The 20,604-nt window shown below is 44.3% G+C and overlaps 1 protein-coding gene across 8 annotated transcripts; it reads left to right on the top strand.

Annotated features, from left to right (window-relative positions):
- The first annotated feature begins 254 nt into the window (after positions 1-254).
- Positions 255-20,236, top strand: dnmt3ab (DNA methyltransferase 3 alpha b). Of its 8 annotated transcripts, none has more exons than XM_089004086.1 (23): positions 256-457; positions 2,106-2,279; positions 4,031-4,129; positions 4,478-4,760; positions 5,494-5,540; positions 6,530-6,676; positions 11,157-11,522; positions 12,128-12,286; positions 12,379-12,486; positions 12,587-12,743; positions 12,831-12,983; positions 13,276-13,320; positions 13,399-13,478; positions 13,570-13,682; positions 14,052-14,235; positions 14,311-14,395; positions 14,513-14,658; positions 15,163-15,253; positions 15,338-15,486; positions 16,046-16,146; positions 16,232-16,301; positions 16,399-16,517; positions 17,627-20,236. In XM_089004086.1, the coding sequence occupies exons 2-23, from the start codon at positions 2,220-2,222 to the stop codon at positions 17,766-17,768; spliced, it is 2,904 nt and encodes a 967-aa protein (XP_088860212.1). In that variant the 5' UTR covers positions 256-457; positions 2,106-2,219; the 3' UTR covers positions 17,769-20,236. The 8 variants fall into 8 exon arrangements, with proteins under 8 accessions (XP_088860208.1, XP_088860210.1, XP_088860212.1 ...); XM_089004087.1 differs by having other exon boundaries at positions 4,028-4,129; positions 16,046-16,131; XM_089004085.1 differs by having other exon boundaries at positions 4,028-4,129.
- Positions 20,237-20,604: the final 368 nt, after the last annotated feature.

The following is a 20,604-nucleotide window of genomic DNA, read 5'->3' as shown; positions in this document are numbered from 1 at the left end:
CTGTAAACCAAACACATTGTCGTCTAATATAATTCAAGTAAACGAACAAATAAACTAAAAGCATCGTTAATTGTTTTAAAGCCTAACGACGTTTTAATGGCGATAATAAATTCCATTTAAAGGGAAAGCACAAACGAACGCCGAATCCAGCAGTTACGGGTTGGATTTTACAATGCAATGTTTTCAATTTAGCGGGCGTTAGGACCCGGCGTCGCCCCACCGTAGCTAGGCGCCGGCCCCCCTGCAGCCAGCGAGAACCAGAGAGCGAGCGGAGCGTCTGGCGGAGCTGTGACCGGCGAGGGGAGGCGGAGGACGGGGAGAGAAAGAGCGAGAGGGAGGAAGGAAGGAAGGAAGGAAGGCGGGAAGGCAGGAAGGCAGGAACGACGCTCCGGGAGGACGAGACGAGAGGGGAGGAAGACAAACACGGAGGCCCTCTCTGGACGTGGGGGGACATCGGGTAACGTGTTCGATTCCCTTAAGTCCGTTTACGGCCTGGTAGAAGGAAGACATGCGAAGGGGAGGCGGTGGGGCGCCGTGGCGGGGTAGCGGGAAAAGGAACACATCTACTCGGCAAAGGAAGGAAGGAAGGAAGAGGTGGCTGACATTTGCCTACACTGGACAGCTTGAAGTGGGGGGAAAAAGACACACCGCGAATGAGCTCGCGAAACGCTGACGAGCCGGGCCTGGACGAAGAGCGCCCCCCCCCAAAACCAGCGGGTCTTATTGCAGTCAGACCCGCCCCCAATTCTTCCCCCACCCCTTTCTTTCTATTCCGATGATCGATATTATTCTATCGTTTAATTTTCAATCGATCACACCTTCCATACCCTTCCGATAGCATCCAAACCGACACGGTGCAAGTGAATGCATCACCTGTGCCATTTTTTTAAAGCACTCGAACGTTACGTTCCGGTGCACGCGGAATTTCGACTTTCATATTTAAAGGTACAGTAATGGGTGCTCGAATACAATTGTGAGCCCTGGGTGAGTACTGGGTGCAAGGTCATCTAAATTAGGTGAAATAGTTTAAAAGGGGCATAGCCAACGTTGGGTTATTGACACCCAGTTCAACAGGTTGAGGATTAAGCCCAGCATAATGGCTGAAGATTTTGATCCAAACGGGCTAAAAACTACCAATACTAAAGAGTTACACTTACAGAGCAATCGTTTACAATGTTATGATTGTAGTTACAATTCAGAAAATGTCTCTCTCTCTCTCTCTCTCTCTCTCTCTCTCTCTCTCTCTCTCTCTCTCTCTCTCTCTCTCTCTCTCTCTCTCTCTCTCTCTCTCACTCGCTAGCTATCTAGCTCGCTTGCTAGCTCTCTATTTGCTATATCTAGCTGGCTATCTATCTAGCTATTAGCTATCTATTCTCTAGTGAGTTAGCTTTCTATCTGTTTGAGTTATTTTCGTATTGAGTGAACTCTGGCGCTTGTGGCTTCCGCTGCTCACCCACAGAAAAACTTAGACTGTAAAGTGACCTTGGGAGTTTTGAAAGGCGCTTCTAAATGAAATGTATTACTATTATTAAATATATTATTACATTCATTATTACATTATTATTATCATCATCCATTTCATTTCTAAGCGCCTTTCAAAACTCTCAAGGCCACTTTAGAGTCACAAAATGGGTTTATCTGAAGGGTGAGCAGTGGCAGCCACATGCGCCAGCGTTCACTCAACCCGGAAGTAACTCAAATAGATCGAACGCTAGCTATCTAGCTAGCTAACAGATTATTATTGTTGTTGTTGTTATATGTATATATATATTTTTTTCTATCTAGAGGTTGCCACAATCTTAAAACTGCTGGGTCAAAAATAACCCAATTTTGGTCCAAAATAGTAACAACGTGCAACTCGGGTCATTTTTACACAACTTTTTGGGTTATTACAAAAAAAAGTGTCAAAAATCACATATCACGTGAATGTCAAATGGAAAATTGCTGTGTCAAAAAGAACCCAATTTCGGTCAAATATTATACTAACCTGTTTTTAGTTGGGTCAACTTCAAATTCTATTGTAAGTCACTTCAGAATACATACATAAGTTAGTCCAAATTTCTTTGGGCCTGTCATAATTGATATCTTTTTTTTGTGTCTTGCAGGAGAGGAGCGAAAAAGGGTCATCTCCGTTTTTTAACCACTTTTTAGCCCCCCACCCCCCAAAAAAATAAATAAATTTGAGTTCCCAATCCACCATCTGCCACCATCTGCGCAACATGCCCTCCAATGCCGTTGTGACTGCATTCAAAAACTCTGACTGGACTGGAAGCAGGACGGTAAGAAAACACTCATATTGTTTGATTTCAGATGATGATTTTTTTTTCCTCTCAACGAATTTGCTCAAAATCTGCAATTGAAAAGGCCCGACTTCCACCAAATTCATCACTTTTTGTCCAAAACATGTCTTCCCACATTGCACCGGCTTTACCGAACTTTCTTAATAATAATTGGATTGGATTGGATTGGATTTGCCTTTATTAGTCTCGCAGTGGAGACATTTATATTTCACAGCAGCAAAGTTAATAATAATAATAATAATAATTCCTTTCATTTCTAAGCGCCTTTCAAAACTCTCAAGGTCACTATACAAGTCACTCAAGCTGTCTGGCAATCTATCTAGCTAAGTATCTATTAGCTATCTATTATAAGACTAGGAAGCTGTACGGCAGTCCGGGGTTACGGCTACGGCTACGGCTACGGCTACGGCTACGGCGCCAAGCGACCGTGCACTATTTCTGTCCGAGTAGCCGCTGATGAAAGCTGTTGCCAGGCAACAAGGGCCGTACTGTGTCATGGGAAGGCGGGAGGAAGAGGACGCAACCTTCACCTTCACCTTCACTCTCTTCGCTTCTCTTCTTTCCTCAACCAACGCTCTGTTCGCAAGGTGCCGTCGCGTTTGACCAAACATTGGAAACGGCGCTTGGAGAGCATTCAAATACATACATGCTCTTATTTCGTCAGAAAAAAAACAAGTTCATTAGTAAAATGCTATCTATTTGCTATCTAGCTGCCTAGCTAGCTAGCTAATAGCTATGTGGCTATATGACTGGCTATCTAATAGCTATATGGCTATCTATCTAGCTATCTAATGGCTGTATAGCTATCTGGATAGCTATCTAATAGCTATATAGCTATCTGTCTAGCTATCTCGTAGCTGTATGGCTATCTGGCTGGCTATCTAATAGCTATATGGCTATCTATCTAGCGCTATCTAGCTATCTGGCTAGCAATTAGATAGCTGTATAGCTATCTATCTAGCTATCTAATAGATATATCGCTGTCTGGCTATCTGGCTAGCTATCTATTGGCTAGCTAGCTAGCTTTCTTTCTATTTGAGTTACTTCAGGGTTGAATGAACTCTGGCGCGTGCGGCTGCCGCTGCTCACCCACACTAAAACCTATCCTGTGACTGTAAAGTGACCTTGAGAGTTTTGAAAGGCACTTCTAAATGAAATGTATTATTATTATTATTATTATTATTATTATTATTATTATTAGTAGTAGTAGTAGTAGTAGTAGTATTTTTTATTATCTATCTGGCTGGCTCGCTGGTTATCTCTCTGGCTATCTATTAGCTATATAGCTATCTCGCTATCTAGCTGACTAACTCTATCTATGAGCTAGCTAGCTAGCTTTCTATCTATTTGAGTTACTTCCGGGTTGAGTGAACGCTGGCGCGTGTTACTTCCGCTGCTCACCCACAGAAAAACTGTGACTGTAAAGTGACCCCGAGAGCTTTAAAAGGCGCCTATAAATTAAACGTGTTATTATATTATTATAAAAAATGCAAATGCTGCCCCCTTGTGGAAAAGAAAAAAAACATTGCCAGAGGCCATAGCCAGCGCTTTATCTGCACCCAAAGAAAGAACAAAACCCAAACAAATTCAGGAATGACACTCTACGTCATATTTTCAATGTTTTAATAAATTCATGAATGGCAGTGAATGAGTAAAAAAAATAGTCAAAGAAATAATTACACCAATGAGCATTTAGCATTTTTTTGTTTTGTGCGGTTTGTGGTTAGCAGGATGACGACGCCCCAACGACAGACGCGCAGCGCGCGACGGACGAAGCTCAAAACACGAACGTCGCCGGCAAGCCGGCGCGGAAACGCACGCATCTCACCGTGAGTACCGATACAGCGACGCCTCCACTTCCCAACGTCCCTTCTGATGAAATCTTCAAGTTACAAAAAATATTCATACAGTGATACCTCGGCTTACGAACGAAGAATAATACATTTCATTTAGAAGTGCCTTTCAAGGTCACTTTTCAAAGCAAACGGGAAGATGCGGCATCCATTGACGTAAAGAAATGGTCTCACATCTCCTGTCCCACATACAGTAAATCCGCTTCAATTCCAAGCCGCGACTAATGATTTTGAGTCGTACAAATATGAACAAACACAAAAGTACTTGTGACCACGAACGTCCCCAAAATCTCGATTTAACGGCCCTCCCTCATCCTCTCCCAGACGGAAACCGTGGGCGGCTCCTTCCAAGATGGCGTCCACTTGCCGGCCCGCTACAACGGCGAGGCGAGCGCCCACCTCCGAGTCGGAACGTCGGACGGGAGCCGAGCGGAGAACGGGATCCTCAGGGAGCTTTCCTCCTCCTTCTCCTCCACCTCCTCCTCCTCTTCTTGCTCGTCCTCCTCTTTTTCGTCGTCCTGTCGGCCGGAGGACGGCGTCCGGCGACCTTGTCCCGGCGACAGGGACAAGAAGCGGGGGAGGCGGAAACTGGAGAGACCCACCAAATGTGAGCTTTCACCTTCACTTGACTTCTGCAATGCATGCAAAGGTCGGGAATTGATGATGAAAATGGATCATGCGTACATTGCTATCCTTTTAAAGTCGCATTTGAACTTCTCTTAAAATATATGTCCAACCAAAAAAAAAAACGTCCATGTGGATCATCAATAATTCAGATTTTAATGGGGAGAAAATATTAAACGTTTCCCGATCAGAATCTTGAAGTACAGTAAAGTCTCGTTATATCAATATTCAAGGGAGTCCGAAAAAATATCGATATAACCGGGACTATCGATATATCCCATATCGATATAACGAGACTTTACTGTATATGTTAAGTGTTCTTTGAGAGTTTTGAAAGGCGCTTATAAATTAAATGTATTATTATTATTATTATTATTATTATTATTATTATTGGTGGTGGGTTAGTAAGTCCCCACTGTGGGACTATTAAAGGCTTTCTGATTGTAATTATTATTATTATTATTATTATTATTATTATTATTATTATTAGTAGTAGTAGTAGTAGTAGTAGTAGTTGTAGTAGTAGTAATATCCCCCCCAAAAAACAACATAATTTGAAAACCCAAGCCTTGTTTGAAACCCAATTCCAGGTAAAAAAAAGTCCAGAAATGGCCGACGCTGTTTCTCTTGACTAGAAAGATGACATTTTTCGTTATATTTCGTTTACGTTCATAATTGCCCATGGTGGTCGTAACCAGTTTTTCCTCCCTCTACAGATGTGGAACACACGGAGGAAGATGACAGCGAAGCATTTAAGAGCGAGGTAAGAAGACTGTTTTGTCATCGTGACCATGCTAGGCGACTAGTCTGTTAGCATAGCTTGTTTTTAAAGACTGGAAAGATGGTTACCTGCTTATTTCACATCAATCTCCAAACAATTCACAACATTTGGTATGAGGACTGGAATCAGGTTACGTCTAAACAATTAGCATAGCTAAAAGCAGGTTGATGCTTTGGGATGTTAGCATAGCTTAGCCTCAAGACCAGTTTGGGTATGACTTGAGCAAAACCATCTTTTCCTTTGCTGCCCATTCAGTGCTATCAAGACTAACAAGGCTAACAAGACCGTTAGTGTAGAATTGTACCAAAAACAACGAGCTTGTTGATAGTTTTGGAATATGGCTGAAAAGCTAAACAAAAAAAAAACTCAGTCGCTCATTCCGTACCAAGTTGGGGCTGGTAGTTTATCATAATGACTAAAAGCCATTTTTGATGTCTTGGTACACGATTGAGGAGTCAAATGAAGTACTAATGCCATACACATCTAGAGCTACTATCCAGCTAACGTAGCTTAGCTTAAAGACTTCAATCGGGTTGATATTTTGGAGCTGACTGATCTGCTTGTTTAGTATCAATCCTGGACTAGCATAACGTTAGCATAGTTTTGCGTGAAGTCAAGAAGAGTGTTGATATTTTGGATTTGCGATTGAGGAGGAACTAGTCAGTTAGCATAGCTTAGCATAAAAATTCAGTGCTTTCACGTAACTTCAATGGTATCCTTTGTAAGAAATATCTTAACTAAACATGTTGCGAAGTGGAATGCCAGATTTGTCGGCGTTTACGAAAGAAATCGTACCTTGCAAATAAAATGTGGAACGTCAAATACACTTGGGGGGGGCGGGGGGTCACGATCCGGATGCTTTATTCGCGATAGAATGAGAGAATTAGCTCATTTTCAATTGTTATTCGTAATTTTTTGAAACTTATCATATTTCTTTTTTGAATGATTTTATGTAAACACTGGATAAACAGGGCGATCGCGGCAGGCAGCGAGGGGGAGTTGGCGGGGAGATCAGCCTTCGTCAGAGGCCCGTGCCCAGAATAACCTTCCAGGCCGGAGACCCTTATTACATTAGCAAGCGGACCCGAGAGGAATGGCTGGCCAAGTGGAAGATGGAGGTGAGTTCCGCAGCCACCGCCATCTTAAAGTCGCAGATTGGGGGGTCATTAGATGGAGCGCGCTTCACAGCCAAGTGTATTGGATGGCTCATTGGATACCACAAAAGAAAAAGTACTCCACTTGATAACAAACCACGTCTGCACTCAAAGGGGGTGATAACAACTCGTCCGCCAGCCACCGTGGCGCTGTGTGGTTTGGTTCGTCCGCCCAAAACTAGTTCGTATGCCAAGGTTATATTCTTGCGAATTCAATGTTCATAAGGTGAAAAATTCGTGAGCTAAAGCGTTCGTAAGCCGAGATATCATTGGACTGTTGCTTTCAGTGAATTTCCTGGTTGGTGCGTTTCCTGCCTTTGTGCTCTCGGTTGTATTTGCGGAGGAGGCGAACAAAACTTGGAATTTGGCTTCAGTCCACTTGTAGTTCTTCGATAGGTGCGCTTGCAGTTTACTTTTAATCGCCTTGCTTTATTTCAAATAAATAAATATCACAGACTCGGCCTATTCAGGCTCATGTCGTTTGAAAACGTCGACAACGCCGCTTCTCGGTGTAAATGAGTCGATCTGCGTTTGAGGCAGGTGGCGTGCAATGGGAAAGTAGGTAGTAGAGTGTTCACTCTTCAGGTCATTCGACTTTCCTCACATACTCTCAAAACTTGCATGTTAGCTTTATTGAACACTCAAAATTGCCCCGAGAGTGTGAATGCTTGTGTCACTGCTCGTTTTACTCAATGTCCCACTCACTCGCTGACCAGTGGCTATGTTGAACTTTGAGATTTTATTTTTTGGGTGTGCTTCGTGGTTAAACGTCGCTGGCGCTCGTAAAGTGGCTCAGCTGGTGTGACTTGATCTTTCCATTTCTTCTGCCTTTTGCTACCCCTCCCCCAACACACCGTTCGTCCCCCTTGCTCAACTCTCCTCGGTCAGCACCCATAAAAACGTCTGCGGGGAGGAAATATTGGCAAATTAGCGCCACATACCAAGGTTGCGCCAGTGAATGGCCATGAAATACGAGGCAAGCGGGTCCACTTGCGTTGAGTTTTCCACCACAAGTGGCTCCGGGAGGATGATTGATCGACAAGCGCACTACACACATAAAAATAAGCGATAAGTACACTTGGTCATTCATTGACAAGTGTTAACCTTTTGAGTTATGCGGGCAAGCAGGTGAACCTGAAACTTGGTGAGCTAGGAAGTTAGCTAGTAAACAAACAAGTAAGCTAGTGAACAAATGAGCGAAAGACCTCGTGAGCTAGCTCAGTTAGAAACTCGTAAGATAGCAAATTAATAAGCTCGTGAACATGTGAGCTAGCAATGTAACACATTCGTCAATTAGCTAGTTAGAAAATTAGTAAGCTAAATGACGCATGAGCTAGCAGCGTAGTAAATTTGTAAATTAGCCAGTTAGCAAATTAGTTATCCAGTGAGCATGTGAGCTCGCAATTTTGTGAATTAGTAAGTTAGCAAATTAGTAAACTAGTGAACATGTGAGCTAGCAACTTAATGAATTAGTAAATTAGCCACAATTGGCAAATTAGTAAGCTAGTGAACATGTGAGCTAGCAACTCATTGAATTCGTAAATTAGCCACAGTTAGCAAATTAGTAAGATGGTTAACATGTGAGATAGCAACTTCACGACTTAGTAAGTTAGCTAGTTAGCAAATTAGTCAGCTAGTGAACATGTGAACTAGCAACTTAATGAATTGGTAAGTTAGCCAGTTAGCAAATTAGTAAAATAGTGTACATGTGAGCTTGCAACTTAGTGAATGAGTAGGTTAGCCACAATTAGCTCAATAGTAGGCTAGTGAACATGTGAGTTAGCAACTTAGTGAATTAGTAAATTAACCACAGTTATCAAATTAGTAAGATAGTCACCATGTGCGCTAGCAACGTAACAAATTGGTAAATTAGCTAGTTAGCAAATTAGTCAGCTAGTGTACATGTGAGCTAGCAACTTAGTGAATTAGTCATTTATTAAGCTAGAAAACACGTGAGCTAGCAACTTTGTGAATGAGTAATTTAGTAAAGTGGTGAACACGTGAGCTCGCAACTTGGTGAATTTGTAAGTTAGCCAGTTAGCAAATTAGTCAGCTAGTGAACACGCGAGCTAGCAATTTCACCAGCTAGTTATGTAGCCATTTAGTACATTAGTAAGCCAGTGAGCAAGTGTTCATTCACATCCTCTGACATGATGCTAAAAAAATTGATCTCGGGCACTTCCTGTTTCATTGCATCCTTCCTGAGCACAACTCCCCTGACATCCCCCATTTCATTTCATTATGATTATGATTATTATTGTTGCTTTTGTTAAGTCTAAAGCGGAAATTGAAATTACCCAGGTCTTTAGCTCATTTGTTGACTAGCTTACTCGTTTGTGGAGTGAAGTGGCTAACTGTATATTTAGGCTGCAGAATGCAAGTGCATATGGGCCACTTGGTGGCCAAAGGGTGCTTGACCACACCACGGCCTTTTTTTTGTTTTCCTGTCACAGTGACTCTCCCTCCCCCCAGTCTTAAGCATGAAAATGACTCCAGTGCAGATTTTCAAGCGTTTTGCGGCATATTCTCAAGTCGCAAGACAGCCTCCTCCTGGCCGGCCGCCAGATGCTGGGCGAGTTGTCTTTAGCCAACCAGAAAGAAGTTTGGCCCACCACCTGACCTTGAATTCCCAGACAAAGAAATGTGCATGCCTCTGTGAGTGAGTAGAAGTGAGGGAGGGGGTTGAAAAGAGAAAAAAAAGGGAGAAGAAAGCTCCGCGCTGGCTGGACGATGAGGCTCGTGTTTGGGGTATGTGCACTTTGCATTATTTGTTAGCGTGCACGGATGATGATCGACTTGAGTGGAATATGCTGACTGCAGCCATTTTACAAATGCTGTTCTTGCGATAGATGCGCCGTCTCGGAGAATGCGAGCGAGCGAGCGTGCGAGTGGAGATGCTTGGTTGGTGATGCTTGGGGGGGGAAAAGTTGCTTCACCCCCACGTGGTGTGCTGAATCTATCTCCTGTTGCACTGCTTTAGTCGTCGTTGTAGTAGTCACATGCAATAGATTGACAATGAATGGGAAACTTGTCTTAGCTTTACGCTGACAAACAATGCAAAACCTTGGTAAAGCATCGGTGTTGGGACGATAGCATCGCCAGCTCTTTGAACACCAACGGTGAAGCAGCACATGTAGACATCATCGAACAATATTTCACCAGCCTATTCTGAGGTCTTTATGAGAGAAATGAGAAATGAGTATGACACGTCGCTTAGTAGCACAAGAGTTTACTAATACTAATACTAATACTAATACTGTGAATGGATAGCTATCTGAATGGCTCAAAATGGCTGAAAACATGGCTGACGTAACAGCCAAATAAGCATTCCGCTTGTTTTTCGACAATCGCACCATTCAGTAGAACTGTTATTGGTTGTCAGTCGATTTTGTTTTTCAGCGTTTAGCCACAATGGCCGTGTTTGTGCGTGGAAGTTTTTAAAAAATGTCCTAGCTACGCTAGCTCTTTCCACTTCCTGCCTCTGTGACTTTTTCAGTTCACAGAAAAGGATACGCGTTGGTGTTTTGTGATTTCCTAGGGACCCCCCCCCCCAGCCCCCAACCTTAGCGTGCTCTGTGTTACCTTTTGGGGCCCCACCGGAGTGAACCCAAGCGGGATTATCGACTGGTCTCAGATCTCTGCAAGAGGCAAAACTCCAAAATGGTTAATCCAAATCAGCGTTTCAAATGAGGCTTTTAGGATACGTTCGGGTGATCAAATGAGAAGTTTTTAAGCCTGGGTTGGGGTTTCAAACATGGGGTAAATGTTGTCCTGGTTTTAGGTTTGAGATTAGGGTTTCAAACAAAGGTTAGCAATTCAAATCAGGGCACATGGTGAAGGTTTCAAAGTAGGCTTAGGGATTCCCAATTGATGGCTTTAAGAAGTCCTAGGTGTTGTTGAGACAAGGTAAGGGTCTTAACTAGTCTGTCCTGCCTATTTATTGTCGTGTGTCCCCATACGTATTCGACGATCTGAGTGCGTAAACCATCGAGATTGCCTTCATTGTCTTTGCTGCTTCTTAACCCCGTTGGGTTTTCAGAAGAGCTCACGCTAACGTACATTGTTGTGAGGACCCTGAAAGGGAGACAGTCGGGGGGTAACTGGGGCTTGAGCCTCGGAGAGTGCGGGGGGGTTGGCATTTACAAGCGGGAGGAAGTCCCGAGACAAAACAAGGCTTCTTACAGGCCAGGGGTGTCAAACTCATTTTTTATCGCGGGCCACTCAGGTCAGGGGCGACGGTGTCAATTGGGGGCTTTCAGAGTTTTCAATGAGCGTTTGGGGGTTGAATAAGAGGGTCAGAGTCTGGGTTATGGCTTGGGTTTCAAATGAAGTTTTCAAGTCACGGTTCAGTCCAGAGTAAGGCTGTCCGAGTGGGATCTCTGGGTTATGGTTTTCAAGCTAAGGTTGGGGTGGTCCTTAACGTGTGCTCGTCACTTTGTTCCAGGCAGAGAAAAAGGCCAAACTGATGTCAGCTATGAACACAATAACGGATCCGGACTCCAGTAAGGAACCTGAGATTTCGCCCAGTCAGCCTCCGCCAACTTCCAAAGCGCCTCCGCAGCCGCTACGTCAGCCCCTGCAGCAACACAAGCCTCGAGCGCCCGAGCGTCCGCCTCAGCATCTGCCTCAGCTCCCGCCGCAATCGCAGCCGGAGCAATGTCCACCGTCTCTGCCGCAACAGCAACCGCCTCAACAGCAGCAGCCTACCGATCCTGCCTCACCGACCGTGGCCACCACCCCTGAGCCCATTGCCATCGCGGGTGGAGACAAGACCTCCCGCAAGGCTGCAGACACTGAACCCGAGTATGAGGTAGGAGTACTGACGCCCAACAGCACCGACCTTTCCTCTGAACAAAGCGGGGCTGTGAAAATGCTGCCTGTCATAACTTATAGAAACTGATCAGAATCTTTCCTAACTCGGAAAAACAGTCTCCAAAGCGAGACATGTTTAGAAATACCTTTTTGAAAAAGTTCCTAGTGACACCAGACGCCCAGTTTTCCGTCAAAATATTATATCCAGAAAGGGATATGCAAAGACCGCAGATCCAGTTCTTACAAGTTGCAGATGCCGTAATTCTCAATGAATAGTTTCCATCAACGTCAAATGCAAACGAGGGGTGACCAAGCATCTGGTTTTTGAGGAGACAGTACCTTGGATTCAAGGCAAATAACTACCTGAAATGCCAGCTACAAAAACTCGCCGAAAGATGAGCACACCTTGTCTTTCCGGGTTCTAACATCCAGGATTTAAAGAAAGTCATTTCGGAAAAACTGCAGTCGCATGACCAGACACCTTGTTTTCCAGCGTACAATACCCAGATCCGAATGAATCTGGACTGACGGATACAAAAGCCTCATTGACCCAAAACCCCGTTCGCGCCACTCACTGTAAATGCCGTCATGTGGCGTTTTCAGGACGATCGCGGTTTTGGCATCGGCGACCTGGTCTGGGGGAAGCTGCGAGGCTTCTCGTGGTGGCCCGGACGGATCGTATCCTGGTGGATGACGGGACGAAGCAGAGCCGCCGAGGGGACCAGATGGGTCATGTGGTTCGGAGACGGCAAATTCTCAGTGGTGACAATTTACTTAACGTCCCAACTTTCGACATTTGAAGCGGGTTCCATGGAGTCGGGCTAACCGGAACCTTTCCGTTCCTTGTTTTTCAGGTTTGTGTTGAGAAACTCTTGCCCTTAAGTTCCTTTAACAATGCCTTTCACCAGCCAACTTATAATAAGCAGCCCATGTACAAAAAAGCAATCTACGAGGTGCTACAGGTAAACTCTGTTTTTTAAAATCTGGGTTTCAAATTTGAATGAGTCAATGCAGTTTGGCGGTTTGGGTTTTGCGCCTTCACGCTATGAACTGTGATTCCAGGTGGCCAGCAGTCGAGCAGGCAAAACCTTCACGCTCCGTCCGGGCAGCGACCATGGCGATACTTCCAAATCTGTGGAACTTCTAAACAAAGAGATGATCCAATGGGCCGCGGCCGGGTTTCAACCCACTGGTCCCAAAGGCCTGGAGCCGCCAGAGGGTACGAACAAGAACCAGGAGCCAAAGTCAAGCTTTTATAGCTTTTAAGCCCAGTGAGGGTTTTAAATCTTAGTTTCATCCCTGGCAGAGGAACGCAACCCGTACAAGGAGGTCTATCCGGAGATGTGGGTGGAACCTGAAGCCGCCTCCTACACGCCGCCCCCACCGCCCGCTAAGAAGCCTCGAAAGAGCACCCAAGAAAAACCCAGGGTCAAAGACATCGTTGACGAAGGAACGAGAGGTTAAAGTTTCATTTCATACAAATCGTCGCCACAGACTCCTGTGGCGTACCGCAGGGATGCCTTCTAGACACCTTTACGTTTTCCGATTTTTGGAGGACTGCAGGTAGCGAGCCTCCACCGCACGCAGGCCGGTCAGGATCTCAAACAAGGGTTAGGGTTTCAAACTAGGGTATAAAGCCTCATCACAATTTCCCACAATGAACGTGAAGTCAGGTTAGGGTCTGTCATGACAGGACAACCAAAATCAAACCAAATCCAACTAACCGTGACGATGTCCCGTTGCCGTTTCAGAGCGACTCATCTACGAAGTCAGACAAAAGTGCCGCAGCATCGAAGGTAAGTCGGGCAAACCGCCACACGCCCCGGTTGTCGTCGTCGCGCCCCCTGACATTGTCCATCCAACTCCTCACGCAGACATCTGCATCTCCTGCGGTAGTCTGAACGTTAGCCTGGAGCACCCGCTCTTTGCGGGAGGAATGTGCCAGGGGTGTAAGGTGAGACACTCGGCGCCAACTACTGACCACTTCCAAAACCTGTACCAGTCACTCCCCCTGTCCCTGTCGCCGATGTGCGATTTTTTTTCAGAACTGCTTCCTGGAGTGCGCCTATCAGTACGACGACGACGGCTACCAGTCGTACTGCACCATCTGCTGCGGCGGACGGGAGGTGCTTATGTGCGGGAACAACAATTGCTGCCGGTAAATTGTGACTCGCCACGATCGCCTTGACGAACACGGTGGTTGTTAACACCCCCCCCCCGTTATGAAGGGTAAAAAAAATACAGCGCGGGATGCTACTCGTATTTACGAGTTTCCTAAATGCATCATGGTGGAATGTGCACGTCTACTACAAGCTAAATGTTGAAAGCAAATATGCAGCTGTTTATTATATTATATATTATATTAATTATGTTATTATTATTATTACAACTCATATTGTCCACAATTCTGATTTATAATGCCACAGTCTAATTATAACATATTTGTTGCATATTTTGAGGCATTTTTACGCCTTAGGAAACCCCCTAATGACCATTGTCGTCGCCTTAGAAAAAAAAAAAATCCCAGGTGCTTCTGCGTGGAGTGCGTGGACCTCCTGGTGGGTCAGGGCGCCGCCCACGCCGCCATCAAGGAGGACCCGTGGAACTGCTACATGTGCGGTCCCAAGGAGGCGTACGGCCTCCTGGAACGTCGTGCCGACTGGACCTGCCGCCTGCAACATTTCTTCGCCAACAACCACGATCAGGATTTCGTAAGTGGCGCCCGCCGCGGTCGCCCCGTGAACACCCAAGCATTAGCGTGGAACCGTTCTGGGATTGTACCGCAGAAACCGGCAAAGCTTTACCCGCCCATCGGGGTTGAGAAGAGGAAACCAATCCGAGTCTTGTCGCTCTTCGACGGTATCGCAACGGGTAAGACCTGATCCAAAATGGCCGCCGTCGCCCATCGTGGGGACGTGGGGTGTAAAATGCCCTTCGTACCCGCCCACTTTTGCCACGTAAGCACCGACGCAGCTTCTTGCGGCGCAGGACTGCTGGTGTTGCGCGAGCTAGGCATCCAGGTGGAGCGCTACGTAGCCTCGGAAGTGTGCGAGGACTCCATCACGGTGGGGCTCGTCCGGCATCAGGGCCGCATCATGTACGTGGGGGACGTCAGGAACGTCACGCGGAAACACGTGAGTTTGTCCCATTACCGAGAATGTTTTTCTCCATGGTAGTACGATTAAAAATAATAATAGTAACTCAAATAGACAGAAAGCTAGCTATTTAGCTAATAGATAGCAGCTAGCCAGCCAGATAGCTAATAGATAGCCAGCCAGCTGGATAGCTAGATAGCTAGCCAGTCAGCTAGACAGCCAATAGATAGCTAATAGATCGCTAGCCAGCCAGATAGCTAGCTAGCCAGCTAGATAGCTAATAGATAGCCAGTTGGATAGCTAGCCAGCTAACGAGGCAGTTCATAGATAGCTAATAGCTAGGCAGCTACCCAGCCAGATAGCTAATAGATAGCGAGCTCCCCATGAAATCTTTGAGTCCAGATGGCCGTGGAAATGAGTTTAGAGATGGGTTTTCAATATTTTGCCGAAATTTGGCCGCCGTCGCCCGGTTCTCCCGATGTAAGACAAATGGCTCCCGTTCAATAATATGATCTTCTGCGTGCGCATATCTTCACTGGGCAGATCCAAGAGTGGGGTCCTTTCGATCTGGTCATCGGCGGGAGTCCGTGCAACGACCTTTCCATCGTCAACCCCGCCAGGAAAGGCCTTTACGGTGGGTGGAAATCGGGGACAAAGACGCCCCTTGGCATTTGGCCCCGGCTGACGTCTTTGCGGACGGACCCCGCCGCCGCAAAAGAGGGCACGGGCCGCCTCTTCTTTGAGTTCTACAGGCTCCTGCACGAGGCTCGGCCCAAGGCGGGGGAAGAACGCCCTTTCTTCTGGCTCTTCGAAAACGTCGTGGCCATGGGCGTCAGCGACAAGAGGGACATTTCTCGCTTTCTGGAGGTACCAAGCACCCAATCGCCGACACCCGCGTCATTTGGCCTGATGACATCATCGGATGCAAAAATAGCCTGCAGTACCGAACGGTCGACTGCCGCCCCCTTGTGGTTCAAGACGTTAACTGTACCAAAACCCTCTCCTACAACAGCAATTAAAAAAGAAATACAAATTGGTCAAAATAAATACGTGAATGAATGAATGAATGAACAAAGGAAGAAAAATAAATAGATAAACAAATAAAGAAATGAGTGTGTATATGTGTTATACACCGCTCGCCGGTATATGTCCACAGAAAAACTTATCCTGTGATTGTGAAGTGACCTTGAGAGTTTTGAAAGGCGCTTAGAAATGACATGTATTATTATTATTATTATTATTATTATTATTAAAACGTGAAAATTCAAACACATGTATATATAATTATTTTGTGTATTTTTTCCCCCTATGATATATTTTTACAATGTTTTTATTTTATTTTATATATACATTTATAAAATTAGGGGGAAAAATGACGTTGTGAAACTTATTTGCGCACGTGTTGTGCTTTTCCTGCGGTGGTCAGTGCAACCCGGTGATGATCGACGCCAAGGAAGTGTCGGCGGCCCACCGCGCCCGCTACTTCTGGGGTAACCTTCCTGCCATGAACAGGTCGGTGGCCGAATGGTGAGGGAAATCGTCCACGTGGACTCAAACACCAAAAGAGGATGCTTGCCATTTTGGTGATTTCACGTTCCCGCTTCTTCCTCAGGCCTCTGTCGGCCATGCGCAACGACAAGTTGGACCTGCAGGACTGCTTAGAACACGGCAGGACCGCCAAGGTCTGACCTTCGCCTGCTCGCCGGACTCCCGGCGTGGACACGAACGCCTCTCGCCCCCCCCAAAAAAACCAACAACTTTATTTGTCTTGTTTGTCAGTTTGACAAGGTTCGGACCATCACCACCAGGTCCAACTCCATCAAGCAGGGGAAGGACCAGCACTTGCCCGTCTTCATGAACGACAAGGAGGACATCTTGTGGTGCACCGAGATGGAGAGGTGAGTGATGGAAAATAAGAAGTGATCATATTTCAAAGTTTCGTGCCGTTGTATGCTTAGTCAACACTTGTGACTCAATGCACAATTGAAGCACAGACAACCTGGGGTCAAACAGGTCAACAGACACTGCAAGTTAAACTGTCATCTTCATTTACCAGAGCTGCCCTTGGACAGAATTTAGGACTTGGGAAACTCCATAATCACAGGAAGAGCTCATTAGCCAGCTTACAAACTTATCAGTTCATGGAAAACGCAATGTTTTATTGCTTACAGCTGTTGGTGCTCAGAACGTCCAGAGGCGTGGTATTATAATCAAGAAAACTATGTTTCACTAATGTATCACTTTAATTTGCATGTACTCTCAATAAATAGCTTGGCAGAAGGCTGCAGAATTCAGACGTATGTCGTGGATGACTGCGTTTCCTGCCGGCAGTAGGAAAAGTAGTCCGAAAGGAAAAGAAGAAGAAGAAGAGTAGGGACAATCTTTCTGGTTCCGAGTCTCTGTCCACAGTGTCTGACTGTCACATCTCTGACAATAAGCCTCAATCAATCTCTGACCCTTAAAATCTTCATCAGACAAAATGAGATTCGCGCCGTCATCGTTATCTTCAACTCAAAAGCGGTGCTGATCATAAGTCCAAACCCTGCATGACGGCGCCATCTTCCCGTTCGTCATAAAAGCGAAGTTTTATACGGACAAAAACGGGCTCGATGGTATTCCCTGTCGGGTCACTAAAAAATGTCATTTAGGAATACAGGTAACATCCGACTTACGACTTGCTCGACTTACGACCACCCATACTTACGACCATGACCCCCAGACCCTATTTTTAAAAATATTAGTTCTACGCCTGGCCGTCAACGCGTACGTAATTTTGGCGAGCCAGCCAGCATCTCGCGCTCGCACAGCAATCGACCATGCGATGGCACCGGAGGTGGGAGTTTTGCAGTCATTTAGCCTCCGAGTCTCTATTCAACATTTTGAATGGATTTCCACTTACGACCATTTCGACTTACCACCGGAACGGAACTCGGTCGTGAGTCGGATGTTACCTGTATATACATATATGTGTTTAGCTACAACACGCTATTTTTTTATTCTTTCCCAGAATCTTTGGCTTCCCGGTCCACTACACGGACGTGTCCAACATGAGCCGACTGGCCCGTCAGCGTCTGCTGGGACGATCGTGGAGTGTTCCCGTCATCCGCCATCTTTTCGCACCACTCAAAGATTACTTTGCCTGCGTTTGAGAGCGTCCACCTCCCCCTTTTTTTGGCCACCATTTTGGCGCGTCACAGCCTTGAGGAATTCTCTTTGAGGTAGACTTAATGTGTTTTATTTGATTTTTTATTCTTATTTATTTTATTTTTTAGCAGCGTTATTATTGCTTTGATTTATTTTTATTTTTTTTATATTTGCATGACCTATACTTGAGACTATGCTTTTGGAGAAGAGCTAAACATGGGCGACCGTACTGTACTTTTTTTTTTTTTACTTGCCGTGCTTCTGGTGTAAAAGGAAGCTCTCTAAATACAAAAACAAACAAACAAACCACCAAGATCACATATACCTCGCCGTTTACAGCTTCTGAAGGTAATATTTAAAAAAAAAGGTACTACTACTACTACTACTGTAAAATGGCTCCAATGCCACGGTGCTCCTATCGTCGTCAACGATGGCGTGAAAACAAAAAAACAGGCAAAACTTTGAGGACGTCTGTGCTTTTATTTTGTTTTTCTCCAAAGTTGTTACTGGTGCTCACTTGTTCACAACTCGCCTTTTCGAAGAACACAAATAAAACTAAGCTAACCGACGATGTTTTCTGCCATTGGAAAACAAACAACAAAAAAAAGAATAAATGACGTCGCGTTCCAGACCGACTGATGACATTTACTGTACATTTAGTGTCAGGCGAATAAATAAATGAATAAATGAACAAATAAATAAAAATAATACATAAATAAATACGTAAATAAATAAATACACCAATTAATTAGACGAACCCACATTTCGACAACATGGTGCATCTTCACAAAAAGTCCTTCTACCTTTTTCTAGTAAGTTTTTGATGTGTGCTGTTGTATCAACAAGATAAAAGCACTTTTTTATACTTTCCTTTTTTAATGTGTATTGGATTTTTTTTTAATCTAGGTGTATGTGATTGGTTTTATTAATGAGACGAACTACCCTGGCGCTACATTTTTTAATTTTTTTTTAGACAGTAGTCTGTGGAGGGAGGGCGGTCTTTTTCTTTGTTTTCTTTTATATATATGAAAAAAAAATTCTTGTATCGTCAGACGCCCCTTCTTCTTTGTTGTAAAGTGCCGATAAATAGACGTGGAGTGGAGAAGCGCCCGGCTTTTATTCAAATTGTATTTGTGTATTTGTATGAAGCGACTTTCTACCACCCAAAAAAAAAAAACAAGTTGACAGCCGGTAGAACTGAATTGTAAAGAAAAATAATGTTCATAAGTCAATATTTTGTGTGTGTGTGGGGAGGGGGGGGGGGCGGCATAGCCAGGGGAGGAAAAAAAATGTGGAATGATTATTTTTTTGGGCACCCTCTTGTCGGGCAGCCATTTTGGAATCCATTGTAGGAAATATTTCAAAATTCAGAGAATACGTTTCATGGATTGGACGCTTAGAGTTAAATATGGAGCTGGTGCACCGATGTATTAAACCAAAACACACACACACCCACAAAATGGGAGTTTTTTTGGTTTAAATGAAATTGTTTCACATGAAGATGGACAAACACATTGGGCTCAATTATCGTTAGCAGTTGGCGCGTCAACCAAAACAAAATTATCAAACAAAGCCGATTTTGTACATAGCTGTGAGAATTTGTTTTTGAAAAATAATCTGTAATATTTCTATAGATCAGAACACCCTGCCCCCTTCGTAAAAAAAAAAAGCACAAGAAAATAAATGCTGTTCAACTCCTTGAATGTTATTGAACGACAATGTACATTTGTAATTACGCTAGATTTTGAATCTTAGTTCAAACAAAATATGATGACTAAATTCACTTTGAATATAAATCACCGAGATGGACGATTTTGGTTTTTGGTTTGGCAGAACCCAAAAAAACATTGCCACAGGTCTGACCAGCGCTTTATTGTCACCTCTTTGCAAGAAAAACCAAAACCTGAACAAATTTGGGAATGGCGCTCGCACGTTGGAAATCAGTAGTTGCTTATTTTCCATGTTGTGATTGTCATCACTTGCTCTTTTACGGCATCTAGAAATCTGATGTTATTTTTTTTCTGGTCTCAACACACAAACAATTATTTGATGTAAGTATCTGAACTAAAGGCATTTTAACTTTGTACATGACGGAAAGAAAAAAAAAAGGTTTTTTTTTAATGTTGTTATAGACTTTTAGAGGATTGCTGTAGTCGGTGCGTATCTGTGGGACACTTGAGAAAGGAACAAAAATGGCGGCGCAATGTATCTATCTATGCGCTTGTTATCTCTCCCGACATTCCGCGCGGTCAACTTCTCCCCATGTCTGTTTTTTAAAAATGTTTTCATTCACATCACTGAAACCTTTGAAACCGTGTGCTTTTTATTTCCCTCCTTCCTTTTGGAGTTCAGTTCTGACAACAAATGTAGCACTCACAGCTTCACACACACACACGTACACAAACACAGAGAAGCGAAGGACTCCGTATGTAATTGTGCTGGAGAACACTTGAATAAACGTATTGGTTTTGTTTTTGCTTTTAGTTTATTTTTTTGGGCGGGGGACGAGTGTCTGTTTCGCGTCTTTCTGTACACACGTCATGCCTAACATTGAAACTTAAATAATTGCTTTATTTTACTTCCTCATCAAATTGTGAGCAGTCATTTTTACCCAACTGCAGACTTTTTAGAAGAAAAAAAACTTTTACTGCATCATTTCAAATTAAAACTAAAATCAATTATTGTCATCAGTACAAGTATTCGATTATATTTATTTTTCAAACCGTCAATTTCCTGTGTATTTGCCCAAAAAAAAAACAACCCCAAAACTGTCATTTATGTATTTATCTATTATTTAATTTCCCACCAACAACTGCTTTTAAATTAACTTACCTGTTGAGA

The sequence above is a fragment of the Hippocampus bargibanti genome, linkage group LG09 (assembly GCF_051943395.1).
Source record: "Hippocampus bargibanti isolate YZ-2025 linkage group LG09, ASM5194339v1, whole genome shotgun sequence".
Lineage (NCBI taxonomy): Eukaryota > Metazoa > Chordata > Actinopteri > Syngnathiformes > Syngnathidae > Hippocampus > Hippocampus bargibanti.
The sequence above is the reverse complement of the archived record's forward strand: the minus strand, read 5'-3'. Positions and strand labels throughout refer to the sequence as shown.

What these genes read in the sequence shown, in the direction of transcription:
- dnmt3ab (XM_089004082.1), top strand. Translation starts at nt 2,220, where the DNA reads ATGCCCTCCAATGCCGTTGTGACTGCATTCAAAAACTCTGACTGGACT. An exon ending in ACAACCACGATCAGGATTTC is followed by an intron (nt 14,236 to 14,310) that starts GTAAGTGGCGCC and finishes ATTGTACCGCAG; the next exon opens with AAACCGGCAAAGCTTTACCC. An exon ending in CTTCGACGGTATCGCAACGG is followed by an intron (nt 14,396 to 14,512) that starts GTAAGACCTGAT and finishes CTTGCGGCGCAG; the next exon opens with GACTGCTGGTGTTGCGCGAG.